The 20,352-nt window shown below is 40.0% G+C and overlaps 1 protein-coding gene across 3 annotated transcripts in view; it reads right to left on the minus strand.

The window, feature by feature from the left end:
• Positions 1 to 1,692: 1,692 nt before the first annotated feature.
• slc12a2 (solute carrier family 12 member 2) overlaps positions 1,693 to 20,352 on the minus strand; it is a 58,720-nt gene continuing 40,060 nt past the window's right edge. The window contains exons 14-27 of one of the 3 annotated variants that reach the window (XM_046861888.1): positions 18,717 to 18,872; positions 16,137 to 16,236; positions 12,122 to 12,233; positions 11,368 to 11,505; positions 11,079 to 11,185; positions 10,697 to 10,776; positions 9,937 to 10,059; positions 8,048 to 8,092; positions 7,281 to 7,403; positions 7,087 to 7,198; positions 5,780 to 5,866; positions 3,954 to 4,089; positions 2,357 to 2,424; positions 1,693 to 2,114 (exon numbers count right to left, since the gene is read on the minus strand). In XM_046861888.1, the coding sequence (XP_046717844.1) occupies positions 1,979 to 2,114; positions 2,357 to 2,424; positions 3,954 to 4,089; positions 5,780 to 5,866; positions 7,087 to 7,198; positions 7,281 to 7,403; positions 8,048 to 8,092; positions 9,937 to 10,059; positions 10,697 to 10,776; positions 11,079 to 11,185; positions 11,368 to 11,505; positions 12,122 to 12,233; positions 16,137 to 16,236; positions 18,717 to 18,872 (1,523 nt within the window). In that variant the 3' untranslated portion in view covers positions 1,693 to 1,978. Of the gene's footprint in view, positions 2,115 to 2,356; positions 2,425 to 3,953; positions 4,090 to 5,779; positions 5,867 to 7,086; positions 7,199 to 7,280; positions 7,404 to 8,047; positions 8,096 to 9,936; positions 10,060 to 10,696; positions 10,777 to 11,078; positions 11,186 to 11,367; positions 11,506 to 12,121; positions 12,234 to 16,136; positions 16,237 to 18,716; positions 18,873 to 20,352 lie in introns of all 3 variants that reach the window. The other 2 variants (XM_046861887.1, XM_046861889.1) reach the window with 2 other exon arrangements.

Raw genomic sequence — 20,352 nt, forward strand, 5'->3', positions numbered from 1 at the left:
GGACAGAACACAGACCTGCTTGTTTCTCAGCATTAGTGTTTACATTCAATTGACATTAAAAGCGACACGTCACATTATTATGAAGACTACAATAAGTGCAGGAAGGAGGCGAAGATGTTCGTCTAGCGAACGGAACGTAGTTGTCGTAAGGCAATTTCTTTCCAGTCAATTCCTTTTTACTTGAAAACGTCCCACCGGATTGAATTGTGGTTACGGAATTGGAATCGCTACGGTCCATCTTTGTTTTGACAAAAGAAAAAATAATCTAGAATGAAACATTAATGGTGGGAGAGAGGGGGAAATCCAATCCTGAGTTTGGAGTCGCTTCATGAGAAATGACTGGGATATGAGTAACACTCATGGTTCACCTGCATAGAGGAACTTCTGCATCCCATGCAAGTCCCATTGCAACATCAACGCAGAGACGTGAACGACGTTTCGAATGACCTCACGTGACTTTTCAATACATTCTGAAAACTGTAGAATGGCTTTAACCAGGCCTTGATATTTATACTATGCAGGACAGGGAAGACCCTAAAGTTATGCTAATAAACAAACAACAACAACAACAAAAAATGATGCTGTAACAGTCCATTAACTTTACGCTGTAGGATTAATGGGGGAGTTGGTTCATGTCCAGGTTATGAGAAGGAAATTGATGTAGTTCGCTGAAAAGCCTCAGACTGTTGCTACGTCTCTGGACTGTATGCAAAACATGCTGGTCTCTCGGGGGGGGGGGGGGGGGGAGTGGTTTGGGGGGGATGAGAGTTGACATTACACATTCTGTTTTCATGCATCTATTGATCTGTCTACAATATGCATTTACCTGCTAATCCATTAACCAGCCAGTATGGCTTATAAGATAGAAGTTAAAAATCATTACATCTGCTATTTAAGGCAAAGCATCCTCTAGAGCAGAACCTGCAGATTTGTGGAATCGGGTAAAATGCATGTTGAAGAGGTCACCGTTTATTTGGTTGATTGTTCTTCGTGTGTCCCATCACTAAATAGCAGCTTTTGATGTCCCGCTATTTTGGGACGACTTTCGTTCAGACAAGAACGTGTCCCCTTATTCATCTGCCCTTTGGAGGATCGAGTTCTACAGTGTTCAGTTTAGAGCGTCCTTCAGCCCTACATTCGAATTCATGCCAGGATCAGTAGAGGGAACTACACTAGGAATACTAACACCCGTTCACAGTTTAAAGGAAGACCTGAAATATGAAAAAGAAAGAAAGAAAGAATAAAAGGCAACTTGGGGAGGAAAAATAAATGTAAACCCTTAGCGGAAAAGAACCAAGACGCTTCGTTTTCTGCTAAGGAGAGGAAACCAATGGCAACACCAGTCCACTAGTGTAAAAAAATGTAATCATTTCATACACCCAAATCGAAAGGTACAATAAATCTAGATTTACTCGAGTAAACATCAGGGCAAATTTTAATTCTAGAATTTGACTGAATGGGAAAAGGCACATCTACTGTATAAGGCTATAAAAGGTGTTGCAAAAGATGTTTTTTTCTCCCAAGTAAAGAAAAACTAACCCAGGATGATTATTGCTGCTTCAAAAAAGCAAATAAAAGGTCATATATACACTCACAATTTACTGTGAAGATTCTAAATGATTCTAAATGGTGATCAGAACATTATGTAGTTTCTGCTCAGATACCTGTGAGCCAAACACAAACAAACGAAAAAAAAAATAACGATGGCCTTTAATCATTCTCAGGTTCTCATCTGGTTAGAAGCATTTCCCAAATTCTCATTTTCAGTCTCAGTGGCAGACGTCACTGAGCTACAAAACATGAAGAGTTTGTCAAAGAAGATGCTCTCAGTCTCTGTATCGTCCATTCGTCCATCACGCTTTTACCCGAGAGTCCCAGGTAATCTACCGTCATCGTGTCGGTGTGTGTGCGTGCGCGCGTTTGTGTTAATTGTCGGCTTTTCGTGTGCTTTTATGGGATCGGTGATAATCGGAGCGCTTTAAGAGTAGAACGTCAGGACGCTCTGATGGTTGCCACGAACCAAAAGAATAGGAGGGAGGTCCTTGGAAAGAGTGTCCAACCAGGACATGTACAGGGCGCTGGACACTGCTCCTTTTCTGGCCAAGGGCATGCTCCTGTTGGACCGAAACAATAATGAAATAAATAAATAAGAGAAAATTGTCAGTCAAATAAAAACAAACATCCAAACGTGATCACATGCAGCCGAAATTGAGTATTTTTTTATTTTGTGTATGATTATTTGCAGGAAATTATCTATACCCTATCTATTGATTTCAGCAGGGTTAAAAAAATAATTAAATAAATAAGCACACACAAACACACACACACACACACACATTGACTCAGCTTTACTTACATGACAATAAGGTTGGCTGTGCTTGAGTGCTCCTTCAACAGCTCGTTTAGTCTGATTTGACGATTACTCTGTGCACACACACAACACACACACACACACACACACACACACACACACACACACACACACACACACACACACACACACAGAGACACAGGGGTTACAATGAAACACTGGTGTCGGATTACAAGCGGTGCACACACCCGTATTTTACCTACAAACCTATATGTAGTAAATAATGGCTCATCTTACTCCAACTCTCATAACAGCCCCCCTGCTGTACACGAGTGTAATTACAACACTGTTTGTACGAATTAAGAATAAAATTTAAGGCCGATATCACAGAACCAAACACACACACGCACGTTGTTAGGAACCGCCCTTAACCGAGCCCTAGATTCTTTTTTTTTTTTTTCTTCCTTCAAGCCAGGTATCATCAAACTTGCACTTCTTCATAGCTGAATAAACTTTTCTTTCGGCTTCTTCCATTAGGGGTCGCTACAGCGGATCATCCACATGTTTGATTTGGCACATGTTTTTATGCTGGATGCCCTTCCTAATGCAACCCTCCCCATTTATCCGGGCTTGGGACCGGCACTGAAAGTGGCTGGGGTTGGTTCCCTGACCGGAGATCGGACCCGGGCCACAGCGGTGAGAGCGCCGCATCCTAACCACTAGACCACCAGGGACCCTTATAATAAATAATAAATTAATAAATAACAGAAAGCTAATTGGCTGTTGCATGTTGGTCTCATTTGTAGTTGTGATACAGTGAATGATATTTGGACCAGCAAAAGGAACTGAAACAAAAACATTAGATGCGGGAGCATTTCAGTGAGCGTTAGAGGCGACGTCACGTGAACATCAGGAAAATTCCCACCTGTTTAAAAGGCCTAAAATTAGGATTTAATAATTTTCCTTTTTTTTCTTTTTTTTTTTTCTTTTTTAAGACTTCGCTGAAACACTGATTTTCTGTGAGGGTCACATTATTTTTCCTTTCTTTAAATGGGGGCCGGGTCGCTCTGTAACAGAAAATGTGCCGGAGACACCAGCAGGATTATTGCGCAGGAGAGACCAGCAGGATTATGGCGCAGGAGAGACCAGCAGGATTATTGCGCAGGAGAGACCAGCAGGATTGTGCAGATTGTTTTCTTTGAACAGTTTAAATGAGTCTTCAGATAAGTAATATTTTTGCGTCGAAAAAAAAAAAAAGAATCACGTGTCCACTTTTGATTCCCTGCTTCCCGAAACATTTGACCATTTTGTTGTCTCTAACTTTTCTCGATTGCTCGCATGCAGTAGCACCGATGGAACGCTATATTGAACAGATATGATAATAGTAAAACTAATTTCAAATGAATTGTTCAGAGGGCCAGTCGGGGCTGTAGTTTGTGGAAGCTTAATTGAAGAGTATAAGAGTTTTTTAGATTATTGTATGAAGCAGATGTTTTGTAGAATCCGGAATATCTCACCGATTAGACTTTGTGGAAAAACTGGCTATTCATTATCAGAATTAAGATGTGTGTAGAACATGAATAAGAAGGACGTGCATGTTCCAGCATGTGTGCCGCATGAAGGTTGTGTAATCGTCCCCTACCTTGGCCTTGTAAAGCTCCAGCTCGTTATCCGTGATTCTCCAGGGCTCGTCGGCTTTCAGCTTCTCCGCTGCCTCCTGCTCCATGTCGTCTTCTCTCAGCTTATAGGGCTCGATCATCTGAGAAAAGTCTTCCACCCTGCCAAATACACAAGCACAATGTTTTTCGTTCACGTATTTGAAAAGAAATATATCGGAAATGATAGAGAACTGATACTGAGTGGTGACTGTTAATGATGGAGTGTAAATGATAAAATATGCAGATATGATAATAATAATAATAATAATATAATTCATTGAGTTATAACTCAAAGGCTGATTTCTCAGTTACGGTAACAAGAAAATGAACAATATCTGAACAGGTATTCGGTCTGAGGAGCATTTAGAGGGAAGGTGCTTCTCAATAGCAAAACCTTCCAGTGTTAAAGGTGTTTTATACGCATCATATGCACTTTTTTTACAGCACAGTAAAATTCTTTCTTCGCATTTCCCAGCGATGTTAGAAAGCTGGGGTCAGAGCACAGAGTCAGCCATGATCCCCACAGCACCCCTGGAGCACAGAGGGTTAAGGGCTTTGCTCGACCGACCTTCCGATCAGTAACCCAGCGCCTTAACCACTGAGGCTTCATCTACACCAATCCTGATCAACTTGAAAACGGCCTTTTTGTTTAAAAAAGTTCCACGTCTTCACTTTTACTATCAATAGTTTCCCAAAAGTTGCTCATCCACACAGAAACATCTGAAAACGTTTACGTCCCCTGTACTGCGCACGAGCAAAACGTAAGACGCCTCGACACGCGTCATTTCCGCCTGCCGATTCGTTACTTTCCGGCTCTCTGGAACGCTGTGGCGAAATTCTAAATTCTTTTCAAATTTACTTTGGAGAACGTTTTCGAAAAGTTGAAGTTTTGGCTGAAAACGGCGTCTGTGTGTGCAGGGAGGACACAAAGGAGAGAGAAATATGCATTTTCTAAAGAAAACAGATCAGTGTGGACGTGGCCTGAGCTACCAATCCAGGGTCAGAGCACATGGTCAGCTATGGTACGTTGCCCCTGGAGCAGACTGGGATAAGGGCCGTGCTCAAGGGCCCAATAATAGCGGCTTGGCGGTGCTGAGACCCCAACCTTAAGAGCCTTAACCACTGAATTACAACTGCCCTTTAGACATGTAAAGCACACACACACACACACACACACACACACACACACTCAACAGGATTTTTAGTCTCATTTGTATTTTTCTCATGCAGAATTTACAGCTGGACATCCAAAGAGTGATTTGTTCATCAGTTACCTTACGATTAGGTTTTATGTATTTTTATCCAATTTATTTATCTGGACAAAAATAATTTAATAAAATCCTTCACTAGACTGGGACTTTGTGTTGTGTCCTGGACGGACATGAATCCCAAATAGCAAACGCTCCTACATTCCATGATGCCGTGTTCAGCCAGAATGATGGGGCACAATCCCATGGAACCATACCAAAGAAACACACCAGTAGTTCCCTATGAACTTAATTTGAACTGCAACCGGCCGGAGGAAGTTGACAGGAACTGTCTTAACACACACTGCAAGAACCCTTATTAAGGGCAGATAAACAAGTTCAAAGCAGGTGCATCAGAGAGGTGGGGTATGGGGTAATAACCTTACATTTTAAATTCATATGAATTCAGTGCTACTCAGGAGGGGCAGAGTACCAGAGAGCCGAGTAACAGCTACACCTCTCTGTCCAAATGGAGGGTTGAGTCATGAGGATCTCCAAGTACATGTGCATAATTAGAAATGAGAGTGCAGCGTGGTGAACAGGACAGGAAGCTGTGGTCCTACCTCTCAGTCTTGGGTTTTGTGTTGATGTCTCCGAGGACTGTGATATCAGAGAAATCTATCCTGAACTTGCTGAGCAGCGTGGCCATGCTAAACAAAGCAAAACACAAAAGCATGTTACAAACTTCGATTCAGACGTAAATATAATACTGGTAAATCTCGAGCTTTTAAACACTAAATGTCGTGGCTGGCTGTGGATTTGAAATCGAAATTGGTTCAAAAAAATATCTGAAGCCTTGAGTGAGATCAGCTGGAGAACTTTCCCTGGAGAGCAATTTCCTCTGGACAACAAGAAAAGCAGCTGGATAAAGTAATATGAGTCTGAAAGCCCTGATATGAGTAATGATAAGCAGAGATCTTATAGCAGGTGTCATTTTTTGAAGAAATGATGGCTCGGTTCTCAAACTAAATCTGATCTCAGTCTATCCAGGGCGATAAATAATATGCAAAATGCGAAACCGAAATGGACGTTTCTACAATGAAAAGGTTCAAGTCATGATTTCCAACCTATTTCCCAGCATTAATTGCTCACCAATATCTTAAAATATATATAAAACAACAAACAGAGAATTTCAGTTTTATAGACGGCACACGGTTGATTGGAAGCGAGCGGCCTAAACGCTTCCCGCGGCACGCTGTGAAAGCAGCAAGCGCCTGCACGTCGCTAAATATAGCAAACAAAGGAGCGGCAAGCAGCTGCAGAGGACAATGGGAAACATTTGCGTTGGACAAAGCCGGCACGTGGGTTTAGAGCCCGCTTCAGCAATGGGAGCGAGAGTGAGAAATCTAGTGCAGACATGCTGTGTGTAAACAGCTTTTATCCAAAGAGAAAACAGCATAATGGTGTAGCTCAGTTCAGGCTCAGGCTGGAAGACCATTAGTCTGCCCTGAGCAGGTTGGCCAATGTGGTGAACAAAATGATCCTAGCAGGATGAGGGGAAAAAACAACAGAATATATTATATATATAGGCCACGGAATAGCTGTATTAGGCCTTAAACTTTATTTTACAATAAATCAGACATTTTCTAATTTGACTTTCACTGAACTTGAACTTTGAAGATATAAGTGCATTAGTTACACATAAAGTAATATGTTATATTTAATTATTATAAAGTCATAAATGAGAGCGCTACAGAGCTCTGACCTCAACCCTACAGAACACTGACTGCACCCCAGGACTCCTCACCTCACCTACATCAGTACCAGATTTTAACACCCGTGTGACTGAATGAGCCCAAATCTCCACTTGCTTTGTATTGGCTTACAAATAAATGAGTAACACAAAAAAAAAAAGCAATACGATACTAACGATCTGCGATCATGATCGATCCGGTTGATCTTGCCCCCGATAAACACTCGTATCTTACAATCCTTCCACTTCTTCTTGTTGGTGAGGAGGTACGGGATGAGCAGCGTGAGACCTGCAGGGGCAAAAGGAGGACAGTTTTAATTCAGTGGATCTCCAGGTGCACCCTAGGGTCGAGTAATGACGCCGCGACGCACCGCCATCATCAAACAGCCACCAGACGTCCACCGTTCCTTTCCCCTGCTTCTTCTGGAACTGCTGACTGGCCTCCAGCAGCTTCTGATCAGCCACATTCAGGGGCGTCGTAGGACTCGCTTTATCTAAAAATAAAAAATAATAATACTTTAGCGAAGCGCTCAAGCAGTAAGGAAGCAACACTACAGCTCTTCTATATTAAATGTGACTGCAGGCTGATGCAGATCAAAAGAGAAACGAGGAAATTGTAGGGTTTTTTTTATTATTTCGAGTCCCAGAAGTCCCAGAAGAAAGCCCAGTTACACACCTCCAAGCAAACACTACGCTGATCTCCAGTTAAAGAAAAAGAAAAGAAGAAAAAGCAGCGCATTCTGCTATCAGTCACAGCACATACATGTACTGTAAAGGAGTTTTATCGGAAGCAGATTTAGCAGCAAGATGCAGCAGAAGGAATCCGGGAGAGAAGGAACGACTTTATTAGAGCACACACACACACACACACACACACACACACACACACACACACACACACAGACACACACAGACACACACAGACACACACAGACACACACAGACACACACAGGTTTTCCATCTATGATGGAGTGCATGGTGCTATACAGGAATAGAAGCCAGCAGGAGAAGGAAGAGGAGAGACAACATGAACACTGAAGAAAAGGAAGTTATTCTTATCTGACAGGCAGAAGACACTAGAAGCAATAGGCAGAAAACGAAAGAGTGATTGAACAAAACCCAAGATGCACTGCCTGCCTTTTTTCAACAGGGGCTGTGTAGGAGCTTTGCCGTCCTCATCATCTTCTGGATAAAAAGCAAAAAAAAAAAAAAAAGGGATGGGGGAGAAAAAAAAAGAGGAGGTTTAATATTCGCTGTTGTCGTGATGGAAAACACATGCGTCAAACAGTGAGCTACAATGAGACGTCTGTTCTATAAACATTGCATCAGAAATAGACGTCTCTGTAAGTGGAAAAGTCACATGAACACCATGTACATCGTTTTTACACACATAAGCAACAGGTCTGTCATGAAAACACACACACACACACACACACACACACACACACACACCGAGAGAAAAATTGAAGCATGTCTGCGAGACTATCTGATAATTACACGCCGAATTCTCTCGTTCTCAGGAGGAAATTCTGAGGAATGAATGTTGGAAACAGAATACAAAACAAACACAAGTCTACACATGAACAACTCCTGTACTTTTCACCTCTGGTTTCTTGAAGATTACGAGGTGGTATCTGGTGCTATTCTGACCGCGCGCTTTACCACGTCTGCGATTTCGTCATGGACAGCAGAGCAAAAAAGCAAACGTGAAATTTTGCGTGAAAGTTTGACGTATGACGAGGCTGCAACGAGCATTCAATGAGCTCAACCCTGAAAAACTATTCACCAACTTGTGCATGATGATTGTTGGAGAACAATCTACACAAGCTCACTTCCACACACACACACCCTCTTTGCCAGATTTGACTCCTGTGAAAGTGGACAAGGAAGGAGAGTTGATGAGAAAAGAAAGAAAAAAAAGAGGACAAGGAAAGAAAGAAGGAAAGCGGATAAAGAAGGAAGGATAATAAAAATGGCAGAAAGAAAAGTGGAGAGAGAAAGAATAAATGAATAACAGTGGGATAAAGAGAGAATTTGAGTTGTATAAAAGGGGAATAAAGGAGGGTGTAAAAAAAGAGAAGTGGTGGGGGAAAAGAAACAAAAAGAAGTATGTGGAGGAGTGTGTGTGTGTGTGTATTATATATATATTTTGCGTGTTGCATTTGACTTCAATACTGTGCAGTGTGTGACAGGGTGCATGAGTCAGCGCTGCTGATTGGTCGACTCTACAGCCTGTCGTGACGTCACCACATGCCTCTGCATCACATTTCCCCTCCTGCTGTTATCTTGAGCTGCTGTTTCTCCTTCAGTCGAAATAAAATGATGGGGCACTTTATATCTGGATGTACACACACACACACCCGGCTGCTTAACCATTAGAATCCGCCTCGTCTCTGAAGACCTGAGAGAGACAGCCGCACTGTCAAACGTGTAATCAGCTGGGCCACATTTTCATATGGTGCCCATTCAAGCATTCGCTTGACTTATGAGAAATGGCAGCCACCTCTCCCCATCCCCCCCCATTCTTCCCCTTGACCCCTGCTTGGGGTTCCATCCCATCCAACTATGACGAAATCTGGGGATTTATTATGTTTCTAAGCTTAGATGAGACTTCTCGTGACATCCTACAGAAATACTGTGGTTCCACTGTTTTTCCCATCCTTCCAGTTTGTGGGAATGAGTTACCGGTTTGTTTGTCACCCAGCTGTGGGAGATGTGTGTGTGTGTTTGTGTATGTGTTTGTTTGCATGTGTGTATATGTATGTAACAGGAACACATGGTCCCAGATGGACAGTCAAGATCACAGGGGTCTGGGGCACACCACTTCCTCTGTGAAAAGCTTTAGTGTACAAAAAAAATCTTAGCAACTGAAAAAAGCGCTTGAGGGGGAAGAAAGGGTTATTAATTGTTTACGAAGTGTAAATAACAGCCATTTGAATTCAAGGAAATTTATAACTTTATAATTCATTAATACAAAGGAATTTTATGTGGAGAAATCCCCTACAAAAAAAGTAGACAGCACTGACCTTTCTGGACAGCAGGACTGTTCTGAACACTGGTGGTCTTAGATGAAAACTTGGACGAGTCGCCATCAGAGTCTTTGCTCATGTCGATGGACACCACCACGTCCTTCATTCCCGAGGTATCATCTTTAGGCACAAAGGCATGATCAAAGTCTCAGTGAGTCGTGTGTTTAATGTTTTCATGCAGTCAAACTAACCACGTTAGGAATTTCGGTGGAAACGGTTAACAGATTGTTGTGTTATTTTATAAAAAAAAAAAAAAAAAAAAAACACGCCTCATTACAATCTCACTTTCGTTCACCTAAACAAAAGCCGGCTGTCTTTACAGTCGCATTGGATTACGCAGCGCTTGAAATTTACACACAACACATGGCTTTATCATTCAAACAGGACATGTGCTAGTGGTTATGAAAAGCAGTGTAAATGGGTAAATTGTTTTTTTCAGATGAAAATCTATAAATAAAAATGAGCTAAAACCCTGTATGTAGATTTAAATTACATTTTGCATAATTAGGACGGTATTCATTTATCTGCACTTCGTTGCTGTGTACCTGCACTATGCAATGACAAAGTTCTATCTAACTATCCATCCATCTAACATAATGCCAATCTAGGTATCCATCCATCTGTTCATCTATCCATCCATCCCTCCCTCTATCAATCTTTCCCTCTATACCTCTAGCTAACCCTCTCTCTAGCTATTTCTCTATCAAACTATCTCTAGCACTAAGCATAACAACAGAAGATATGATCTGCACTGTACCTTGGCCTTGAATATGGGAAATATCCAGCCCTTCCCTCAGTCTGAGAATGACAACTCCATACTGGAAGTCAAACGCATCGCTAAAACACATAGAAAAGCGATTGTTAGGTTGTTCGTGTCTCGTGGGAGGAAGTCAGGCAGCAACCAAATCAGTTTTACCACCAGTTTACATTAGAACTGTATTTTTCCACCAGGTCGGAACAATTAGCAGAAACATTGCGGCTGCATGCGCAAACGAACAAGATGGAGCAGGTTATGGTGAAGGACATGTTACAGCATGGACATGGATTTAAGAGGGATCGGGATTTTGTTTGATAGAGAGAGATAGAGATTAAACAGTATATACAGGGTATGCAGCAAATTTAACAAACTGTTGGCTCACTGTAGCATATTGATGTAGGTCTCTGTATCCCTCATATCAGCATTCTGCCAGTCGTTCTTGAAGCCAAGCACCAGTGTGTTGGGTCTCAGTCTCCCCAGTCCAGCAGCCTAACAAACAGAGTCATGTTACCTTAGAACCACAACACAGACTAAGACACACACACACACACACACACACACACACACACACACACACACACACACACACACACACACACACACACTAATAACAAACTAAAAACAAGAACATAAAAGCAGCGGATAAGCATCTCTGTCAGACAAACTCGCACCTGCAGGAGGTACTGGGTGCCCAGCCGGAGGTCCTCTGCTATGACAGGTGTGTAAAAAGCTTTGGTGTTGTTGAGAAGCCAGCGCTGGTACCGCAACGTGTCATTGTTCAGCTCCTTAAAATTGGGTCTCCGAGAACTCTGATGGCAAGAACAGAAAGAACGGCTCACTGAAATGACATGATTGCACAAGGCTTTCTGCTGTGGTAATCACCAAACACCAACTAGGTCTCTTATTTTTTATAAATGGCTCCCATGACATGATATGGGCAGAATAATAAATGCAGCGGTACATTTATGACCGACTGAGTCCGATTTGTCTGTAATAAGTGCCAGGAAAATTGACAGCTTGCCCAGTGTTTGGTTTAGTAATGGAAGATTGAGTGATGTGAGCCAGCGCAAGGGTGCCATGTTCTTTTGGGTCCAGCTGTGGGGGGGAAACTGTGTTTTTGATTACTGTGGTCTACAGGCTCTGGCAAGAGAATGGCTGTAAAGTGCTTTTCAGGTCTAACTCTTGCATCATTCCTGTTCCCAGCACTGGGATAATGGAAACTTTATTGATCCTTGTAGGGCTATTATAAATGTACAAACAAACAACTACTGTGTGGAACATTTCATATTTAAAATCGACATAAATAGCTGAACATTTATCATCGGAAAACTTGTAACTTGCACGCAACTTGGTATTGAGCACACCTTTGGTCCAGCATGTTCAATAGAAATATCTGTTCTCAGGAAGGGAAGTTCAGGAACTTACGGTGCGCACATGGCCACACATCAACAAGCCAACGTTCTTGGTGAAGGCATGAACCAGATGGAGGAGAGCAGGCCGAGAGTTGGGGGCTCCGGTCATCACCAAACACTGCGGCCTGGGAAATCAAAACAAGTGAATGTTCATGAGACCCTGCTTGTGGATTTCTCATTTGAAAGCCTTACAGCTTGTGTACTGTAAATGCAACTTCTTCGCCACTGACGAGGCAATGCTACAAACATCCAAACCAATAAAGCAATTATAATCACAAGCGCCAGCCTTTGGGATCCTAATTAGCACATGCTATTGATCCATGCCTTTCTGCTGCTCAACGCCATTAAGAGGCACCAAATAAGGTCATTAATTTTGTGCATTTTTTTGCTAATGAATCTAAAAACTGCTGTGTGTCAAAATAAAACATTTATCTTGATAGAATGTGAGAACTGACAACACAGAGTACGATTTCTGCCTACCAAACTTGGTCCATGGCCTTCATTAACGATTTCCTACCTCTCATGGATATCATGTCAAAGACAGTCCAAGTTTGATTTCTGCTTCTTTGGAATCCTGGCCAGTGGTAGCTGTGGCCTTGGCAGAATTGAAACTGATAAGGGTGGATACTTTTCTGTTGTTGCCTGAGAGTCGGCGTGATTTCCTTATGACTTCCTCACCAATTTAGTGGTAATTAGACATCAAATGTCAGACAACCCTCACAGCATGGAACCACGCATCAAGCACTGCATCAGCCTAATCATTTTCTGACCACTTTCACTACAACGTTCTCGAGCGGCCTGATGAAGTAAAAAATAAAAATAAAAAAGACAGCAAGTTTGGCATGAATAGAGGAACATATTTGATGGATATTGTATGAAATTTGACATGGTCCTTAAGACAGAAATGTTAGTGTCAACAAACAAATGCATTTCTGATATGGCTTAAATTTCCCTTTCTGTGTATGTATATATATATATATATAACAGTAACAGCTGCTCCACAATATAGATATAGACGATAAAATAATAATAATAATTGTTACATGTGCAATAGCTTGTATTACTTTATATTATTTAAGCTTATAACAAGTTATAAATTATATAAGTGTGGCACAAAAATCATTGTAGTCTGACTTTTCTGCCATCTGCTTCACTGCTGCTGCAAATTTTATTCCATTTCAATTAATGTGTATGTATTTCTTATTTGAATTTCTTATTTTACTTTCATTTTACTGTGTTATTTAAAATAAAAATCCAGTGGCCAATATCTGTCGCCCAGTGTGAACATGTAACTAATGTGATCATTTGGATAATATTCATTGGAGCCACTTCGGCCTGATTGTGGCACCATATCTATTAAGGCGTAATAACCAAAAAAACTGGGAAAATATGTGCTGGAAAATGCCCCATGAATGGGCCCAATACTACATCAAAACATGCAAGGCTCATGGTGAAAAAAATAATTATTTGACAGTATTATAATAACCATAACCATTACAATAACAGTTCCAGCACTACACTATGTGCGTAACAGTTAGACCATTTTGACCTCCACATGACCTCTAAAGATCATAGGTCAGGAATAGAATTTGAGAAATTCAGATTACTGCACTTCAAAAGGACATACTGTAAGAAGAAGGGATTATGGATAAGCAAAGGCTACTTTAGTTTGATTATAACTGGTTTGATTATAGTGGCAAAATCAAAGAGTCCTAATCCTCTACAGACTTATTGCCTTGGGAACAATAACAGGCCACATGCTGGTTAAAGTTTCCTCTATTTCAGCTCTGATGGTGTCGGCTAGCTGATCACTGCCTTAATGTTAATGAGATTACGGTCATTCTGTAATAATCCACCAAAATGTGCCCGAACACAAAATTGAATAAGAAGAAATGCATGTATCAGGCAGGCTTCAGGACCTGATGAGTGAAGGTGACTACCTCTGGCAGAAATTAGGTTTCATGTGTGTTAAAAGATCATCTTGGGGAAAATGTAATCTGGTTACTCTAAGAGCATATAGGGTGTAGTTTGATTATTGGGCCGTATTATAAAAAGTCTTATGATACTTGAACTAAACTGTACATTCAACATAATTGTTCATCTACAGGAGAACTAAAGGGAGCAGCCTCACACATGCCTTTACAGCACAGCTCTAATTTAATCCAACATCTAATTCCTGGTTGAATATAATCAGAGAACCCTGTTTAAAATGAGTATTCTATTGCTTAATGATATTCGTGAAGTATTTCAACCTAACAAAAGACATCAATAAGTATGAATGGAACCCCAATACAACCCCAATTCCAAAAAAATGGGACATACAACAAAGAACCCCCAGGACTGATGAACAGATAGAATACTTTAATAAAATGGGACAACATTCCTCTCCCAAGACTCTAGCAACTGGTCTCCAGTTCCCAGAAATATTATATATATGGACTGTTGTTAGAGTGAATGCTACCCATTGGTAAACATGGCCCTGTCCACTTTTTGAGACGTGTTACAGGCTAATCACCTTATTTTTCCACCGTTTCAGCATTTGATACGTTTTCTATATTCTATTGAGAATAAAATATTGATTTATGAGTTTTGTTGTTATTTATGAGGTTTATGAAGTGGGATATTTTGAGGAAGGCATTTTCCTGTCCCGGTTCCGCTGTTTCCTTAGAGAATACAAACATCCAGGTATGAGCCAGATGAAACATCTCGATCCTGTTTAGAATGTGGTTGAACTTACCCCCATCTATGGGAACTGCTGAGAATGAGTATGATGTAAATCACATGCTATGGCCTTAACACTCTCCACATTTGAAATGTTAGAGAGAACTGTATCACCTGTTAGATGATATCCTTCCAATCTCTTGCCCATGTGTGTATATATATATATATATATATATATATATATATATATATATATATATATATATATATATATATACACATATACATATACATATATATATATATATATATATATATATATATATATATATATATATATATATATATATATATATATATATATACACTACTACTTACCTGTGTGGTTTAATAAAGTTAAACCACATGCAGTTCTCACATACAGATGCTCATCACACGTCTAGAAATAAACCGTGGTCAACTAACAGTCAGGCAAAAATTAAGCACCAATTCTTTAATCAGATTAAGCCTAATAAACACAACTATTAATTAGGGTCTAAAGATTGACATAATCAAGTCAGAATAGTCCAGTCTTGCTTATAGTTGACTGAAAGTATAACCAGAACATCTCACAGAGATATAGAAGAAAATATATAAACACATTCTGGATCAATAAACAAAAAATATCATAACTGCAGACAGGATTTGCATTTCATATGTAGGCAAATCAAGAACCAGGTACCCCCGCCCCCCCAGCATTGAATCGTAAACTATTTGGAGTCACCCCTACATTTAATATAGTAAAACTGCATGTTAGGCCTCTAATAGTTTTACCACAGTGCTCAAGATTTCACTGATAACCCAAGAGGCCCCCCTTATTTATCGCTCCCATGGGAATATGACTGTCAGAATTTTCTTTAGCCTTACTATATTTGTGTATAAATGCAGAGAAGCTGAAACACAGGGCACGTTGTGGCTTTTAAAGCAAAAAGAAAACGTTTCTGAATGGCCTTTCATATACCAGTAGCACCAGTATAAAATCTCTGCACTGGAAGTCATTAAAAAGTTCAAGCTATAAATAGTGACCAACACAGCGAGCAGACAGGATGGCTGCAGACTTTGATAAAAAATAAATAAATAAATACTAGACCCAGAATCAACAATCTACAAAGCGAGCCCAGCTTGACTACACACCTGCAAACACTAAGAAGCTCTGCACATGTGCGGGCAACCTGCGATCGTTAAAACCTAATCAGGCAACAAGCAGGGAAATGGACCTTCACAAACTCCTGGAATAGTGAATTCAATCAAGCAGAAAATTACATCATACACATTGGGTTTTTTTAAGGATCGTTTATAAGGACGTCGAAACGACAGAATGTTTGTACCTGAAGGTTTTGATGTGGTCGGCGACGCCGCAGAGCTGCAGGCTGTGCGTGAGCGCCTGGTGGTAGGTCAGCGCCTGGGTAGAAGAGCCCCAGTTCACATCTGCAAATGGAACACATTGAATGTTTGGGCCTGTTTGACAGCAAGACACCTGTTCTTTCATTTTTTTACAGAGCAGTGTGTGTGTGCGTGTGTGTGTGCTGGTGGACTTTCGCATTAGTGACCTTTTCCACTGCGCCAGACCACACGTACACGCACGCACTTGGCAACCGCATGTGCGCACACACAAACACACACACACGCACACACACACACGTGTGCGCCGCATGGTACTTCTGAGCATCTGTGGCCTCAGCATGCTGGTGACCCAGAGGACAGGTGACCCTCACACCGCCACAGCAAGTGGTACAGGGCAGGCGCCAAACTCCTGTCCTTCCTCCTATGATCATCTGCACCAGGCAGAGCAACTCTACAAAGCGTGGGCATCTCTCACACATCAAGTGTTATAAAAAATAATAAAACAAACAGCCCAGACTGTTCCCTCACCATAGAAACACTAGGAATGTAGAAGATTACCTTGAAAAAGTCTGTGGCGTTAAATTGTTTATCTCTATTACAAAAAGATTTTTTTTCGGCATTGGATTGTACGCTTTGGAGAATAACAGATAAAACGAGACTGACGATCACTACGGAAATGTTTTGTGTAACTAGCAGACATGATTCATGGTTTAAACTGGCAATTTTATATTCATATTTATTATAGCTACAATGGGTAAATACTATTATATAATATTATAATTCCTCAGAGTTCTGCCTCTCCGGTTTCTTATGACCTTTACAGGAAGTAACTACACTCATGATTCTATCATACACTATATGGACAAAAGTTGTGGATACCTGAGCATATGATTCCTGTGGTTTCTCAGTTCACATTCAGTCCCTATTTACTGTTATAATAACAGATGCTCCCAAAAGATGGAAGTCGGCATTCCAATTCATCCCAAAGGTGTTCAATAGGGTTGAGGTCAGTGCGCTATAGCAGACCACTCAAGATTAACATTAACATTTATAACACTTAGCAGACGCTTTTATTCAGAGTGGCTTAAACCTGAGCAGTTGAGGATTAAAGGCCTTGTTTGAGGTCCCGGCAGTGGCAGCTTTGTGGTACTCGGATTTGAACTTTCAATCCAGTGTCCAATGCGCTACCACCTCACCTTCTACTCCAACCCATTTATAACCATGGGGCATCGTCGTGCTGGAACAGGTTTGGGTTTCTTTAGATACAATTGATACAACAATTTCATATTACTGCATCCAAAGCAATCCTATACAATTGTGTGCCTCAGATTTTGTGGTAACAGTGGCTGGAACTTTTTATTTCATCATTTTTTTGAGAACCAAACTATAACCATAATTCCAAAATAGTTTTTTGGTCAAACTCATATTTTTTAAGTCTGAACATTTTTGCTTGAAATACGCGTCGGATCCAATGTCAGTCAGTCGAAATTCAAACTGCAATTACAGATAATGGGCTTTACAGGCGACCAAACCAATTAATTTCAGCCTCAATGACGCCACACACACGCAAATTCCTAATGATGCATCACACACGCTTAGCTGTTCGCTATTGCTTTCGTTGGGTTAGATATTCTTGGTTTAATCGGTTCGTGTGCTCAGCATCGAATTTAAAAACACCCGTTTATTTTGTCATGAGGAGTCAGAAGTTGAGTGTTATATCGTTCTCGTTGGCTCTGAACAATAAAATCAAAGTTCTCACTTAGCAATAAGGTGTGTCCATACACAACAAACACCCACAACTAATATGTACATATTATACACACAAACACACACACAAACACACACACACACACACACCGGCTTCAGTAATGGAGATGCACATCCATAATAAAATATATATATATATATATATATATATATATATATATATATATATATATATATATATATATATATATGTAATAGAGCTCTTGGCATTGCACTGCTGCTGATTGAATAACTGCATGAATAATCAAGTGTTCCTAATAAAGTGGAAGGTGACTGAATTTATTTGTATTTCTATCCATTCATTAACTTATGTAAATATTCATTCATTTTTTTTTTACCCTAATTTTTTTTTTTAGCCTTTTTATTTATTTATACATCCTGAAGAAGATTATAAAAATGCAATGCCTACAATGAAATTCTCTCCTTCCTCAGACTGCATCTACAACCAAAAATAGCACATCAACTCCACTGCAGTGTGTGTGTGTGTATGAGAAAGTGCTGTGGTGCTGCATTGAGATGCAGCAGATCACAATGACACCCGTATAAGCAGAGAAAAAAGGAGCCTTGCGCATCAATATGTAGTTTGAAAGGGAAAAAAAAAAAAACTGTGCTTATGCACATTTGATATTAAAAAAAAAATGCTTATTTTCAGATAATAAAAATTATGCTCTTCTTGTAAAATCTCACATTTTCAGTTCAGAATTTGGGGAAGAAAAAAAAAAAAAGGTCAAATTAATGCACAGGATTCAGTATACTGCTTCTTCAGCAAATGGAGGAAAATGACTAGTTACACTGACCTGGCTTCTTGTAGTTGACATAGATGTAGAGGGATAAGACGATGACGTTGGTCAGGAGCGCAGCCCACCAGTTGATGACGAACATAACTACGCAGCACAGCACAGCTCCAGCCAGAGACACCCACATGTTGTAGTACTTAAAGCTGGGCCTCCACCCTGCCCAACATACACACCAGTCACCATTTACTGACTTGCAAATGCATCTGGCCTTTATATAAATCAACTATTACTTTGTAATGTGCTCGAGCATGTTCAGTCTAATAATGCCTGAGTGTTCCGAGTGTCCCAGCGGACCCCTGAATCTTTCATCCTGTGGTAGTTTTAAGGGATCACTAAAACCACCATTCACAAATAAAATCCATGATCCGTATTACTTGAATTGTGCAGTACACACAATCATATCCCTGCGATTTTATACGTGTATAAAATGTATATCCAAATAACTGCACAATCTGTGCATCTGTAACTATATACATGACAACTACACATCTGTATATCCAAATAACTGCACAATCTGTGCATCTGTAACTATATACATGAAAACTACACATCTGTATATCCAAATAACTGCACAATCTGTGCATCTGTAACTATATACATGAAAACTACACATCTGTATATCCAATTAACTGCACAATCTGTGCATCTGTAACTATATACATGAAAACTACACATCTGTATATCCAATTAACTGCACAATCTGTGCATCTGTAACTATATACATGAAAACTACACATCTGTATATCCAATTAACTGCACAATCTGTGCATCTGTAACTATATACATGGAAACTACACATCTGTATATCCAATTAACTGCACAATCTGTGCATCTGTAACTATATACATGAAAACTACACATCTGTATATCCAAATAACTGCACAATCTGTGCATCTGTAACTATATACATGAAAACTACATCTGTATATCCAAATAACTGCACAATCTGTGCATCTGTAACTATATACATGAAAACTACACATCTGTATATCCAATTAACTGCACAATCTGTGCATCTGTAACTATATACATGGAAACTACACATCTGTATATCCAATTAACTGCACAATCTGTGCATCTGTAACTATATACATGAAAACTACATCTGTATATCCAAATAACTGCACAATCTGTGCATCTGTAACTATATACATGAAAACTACACATCTGTATATCCAATTAACTGCACAATCTGTGCATCTGTAACTATATACATGGAAACTACACATCTGTATATCCAATTAACTGCACAATCTGTGCATCTGTAACTATATACATGGAAACTACACATCTGTATATCCAAATAACTGCACAATCTGTGCATCTGTAACTTTATACTTGAAAACTACACATCTGTATATCCAAATAACTGCACAATCTGTGCATCTGTAACTTTATACTTGGAAACTACACATCTGCATATCTATATAACTGTATGACAGTATAAATATATAACCAACTATACAGTGATGATAAATAAATACATGTATATCTACAAATGTATAACTGCATAACAAGAACTCACTATTAAAATGTAAACAGTAAATGACCGTAAATAACCATAAATAAGTAACATACATATATAGACCTGTATATTTGTACACGTGTAGAAAATCACTACGTACATATAAAAAAT

This window comes from Silurus meridionalis, chromosome 11, assembly GCF_014805685.1.
Source record: "Silurus meridionalis isolate SWU-2019-XX chromosome 11, ASM1480568v1, whole genome shotgun sequence".
NCBI classification, from domain to species: domain Eukaryota; kingdom Metazoa; phylum Chordata; class Actinopteri; order Siluriformes; family Siluridae; genus Silurus; species Silurus meridionalis.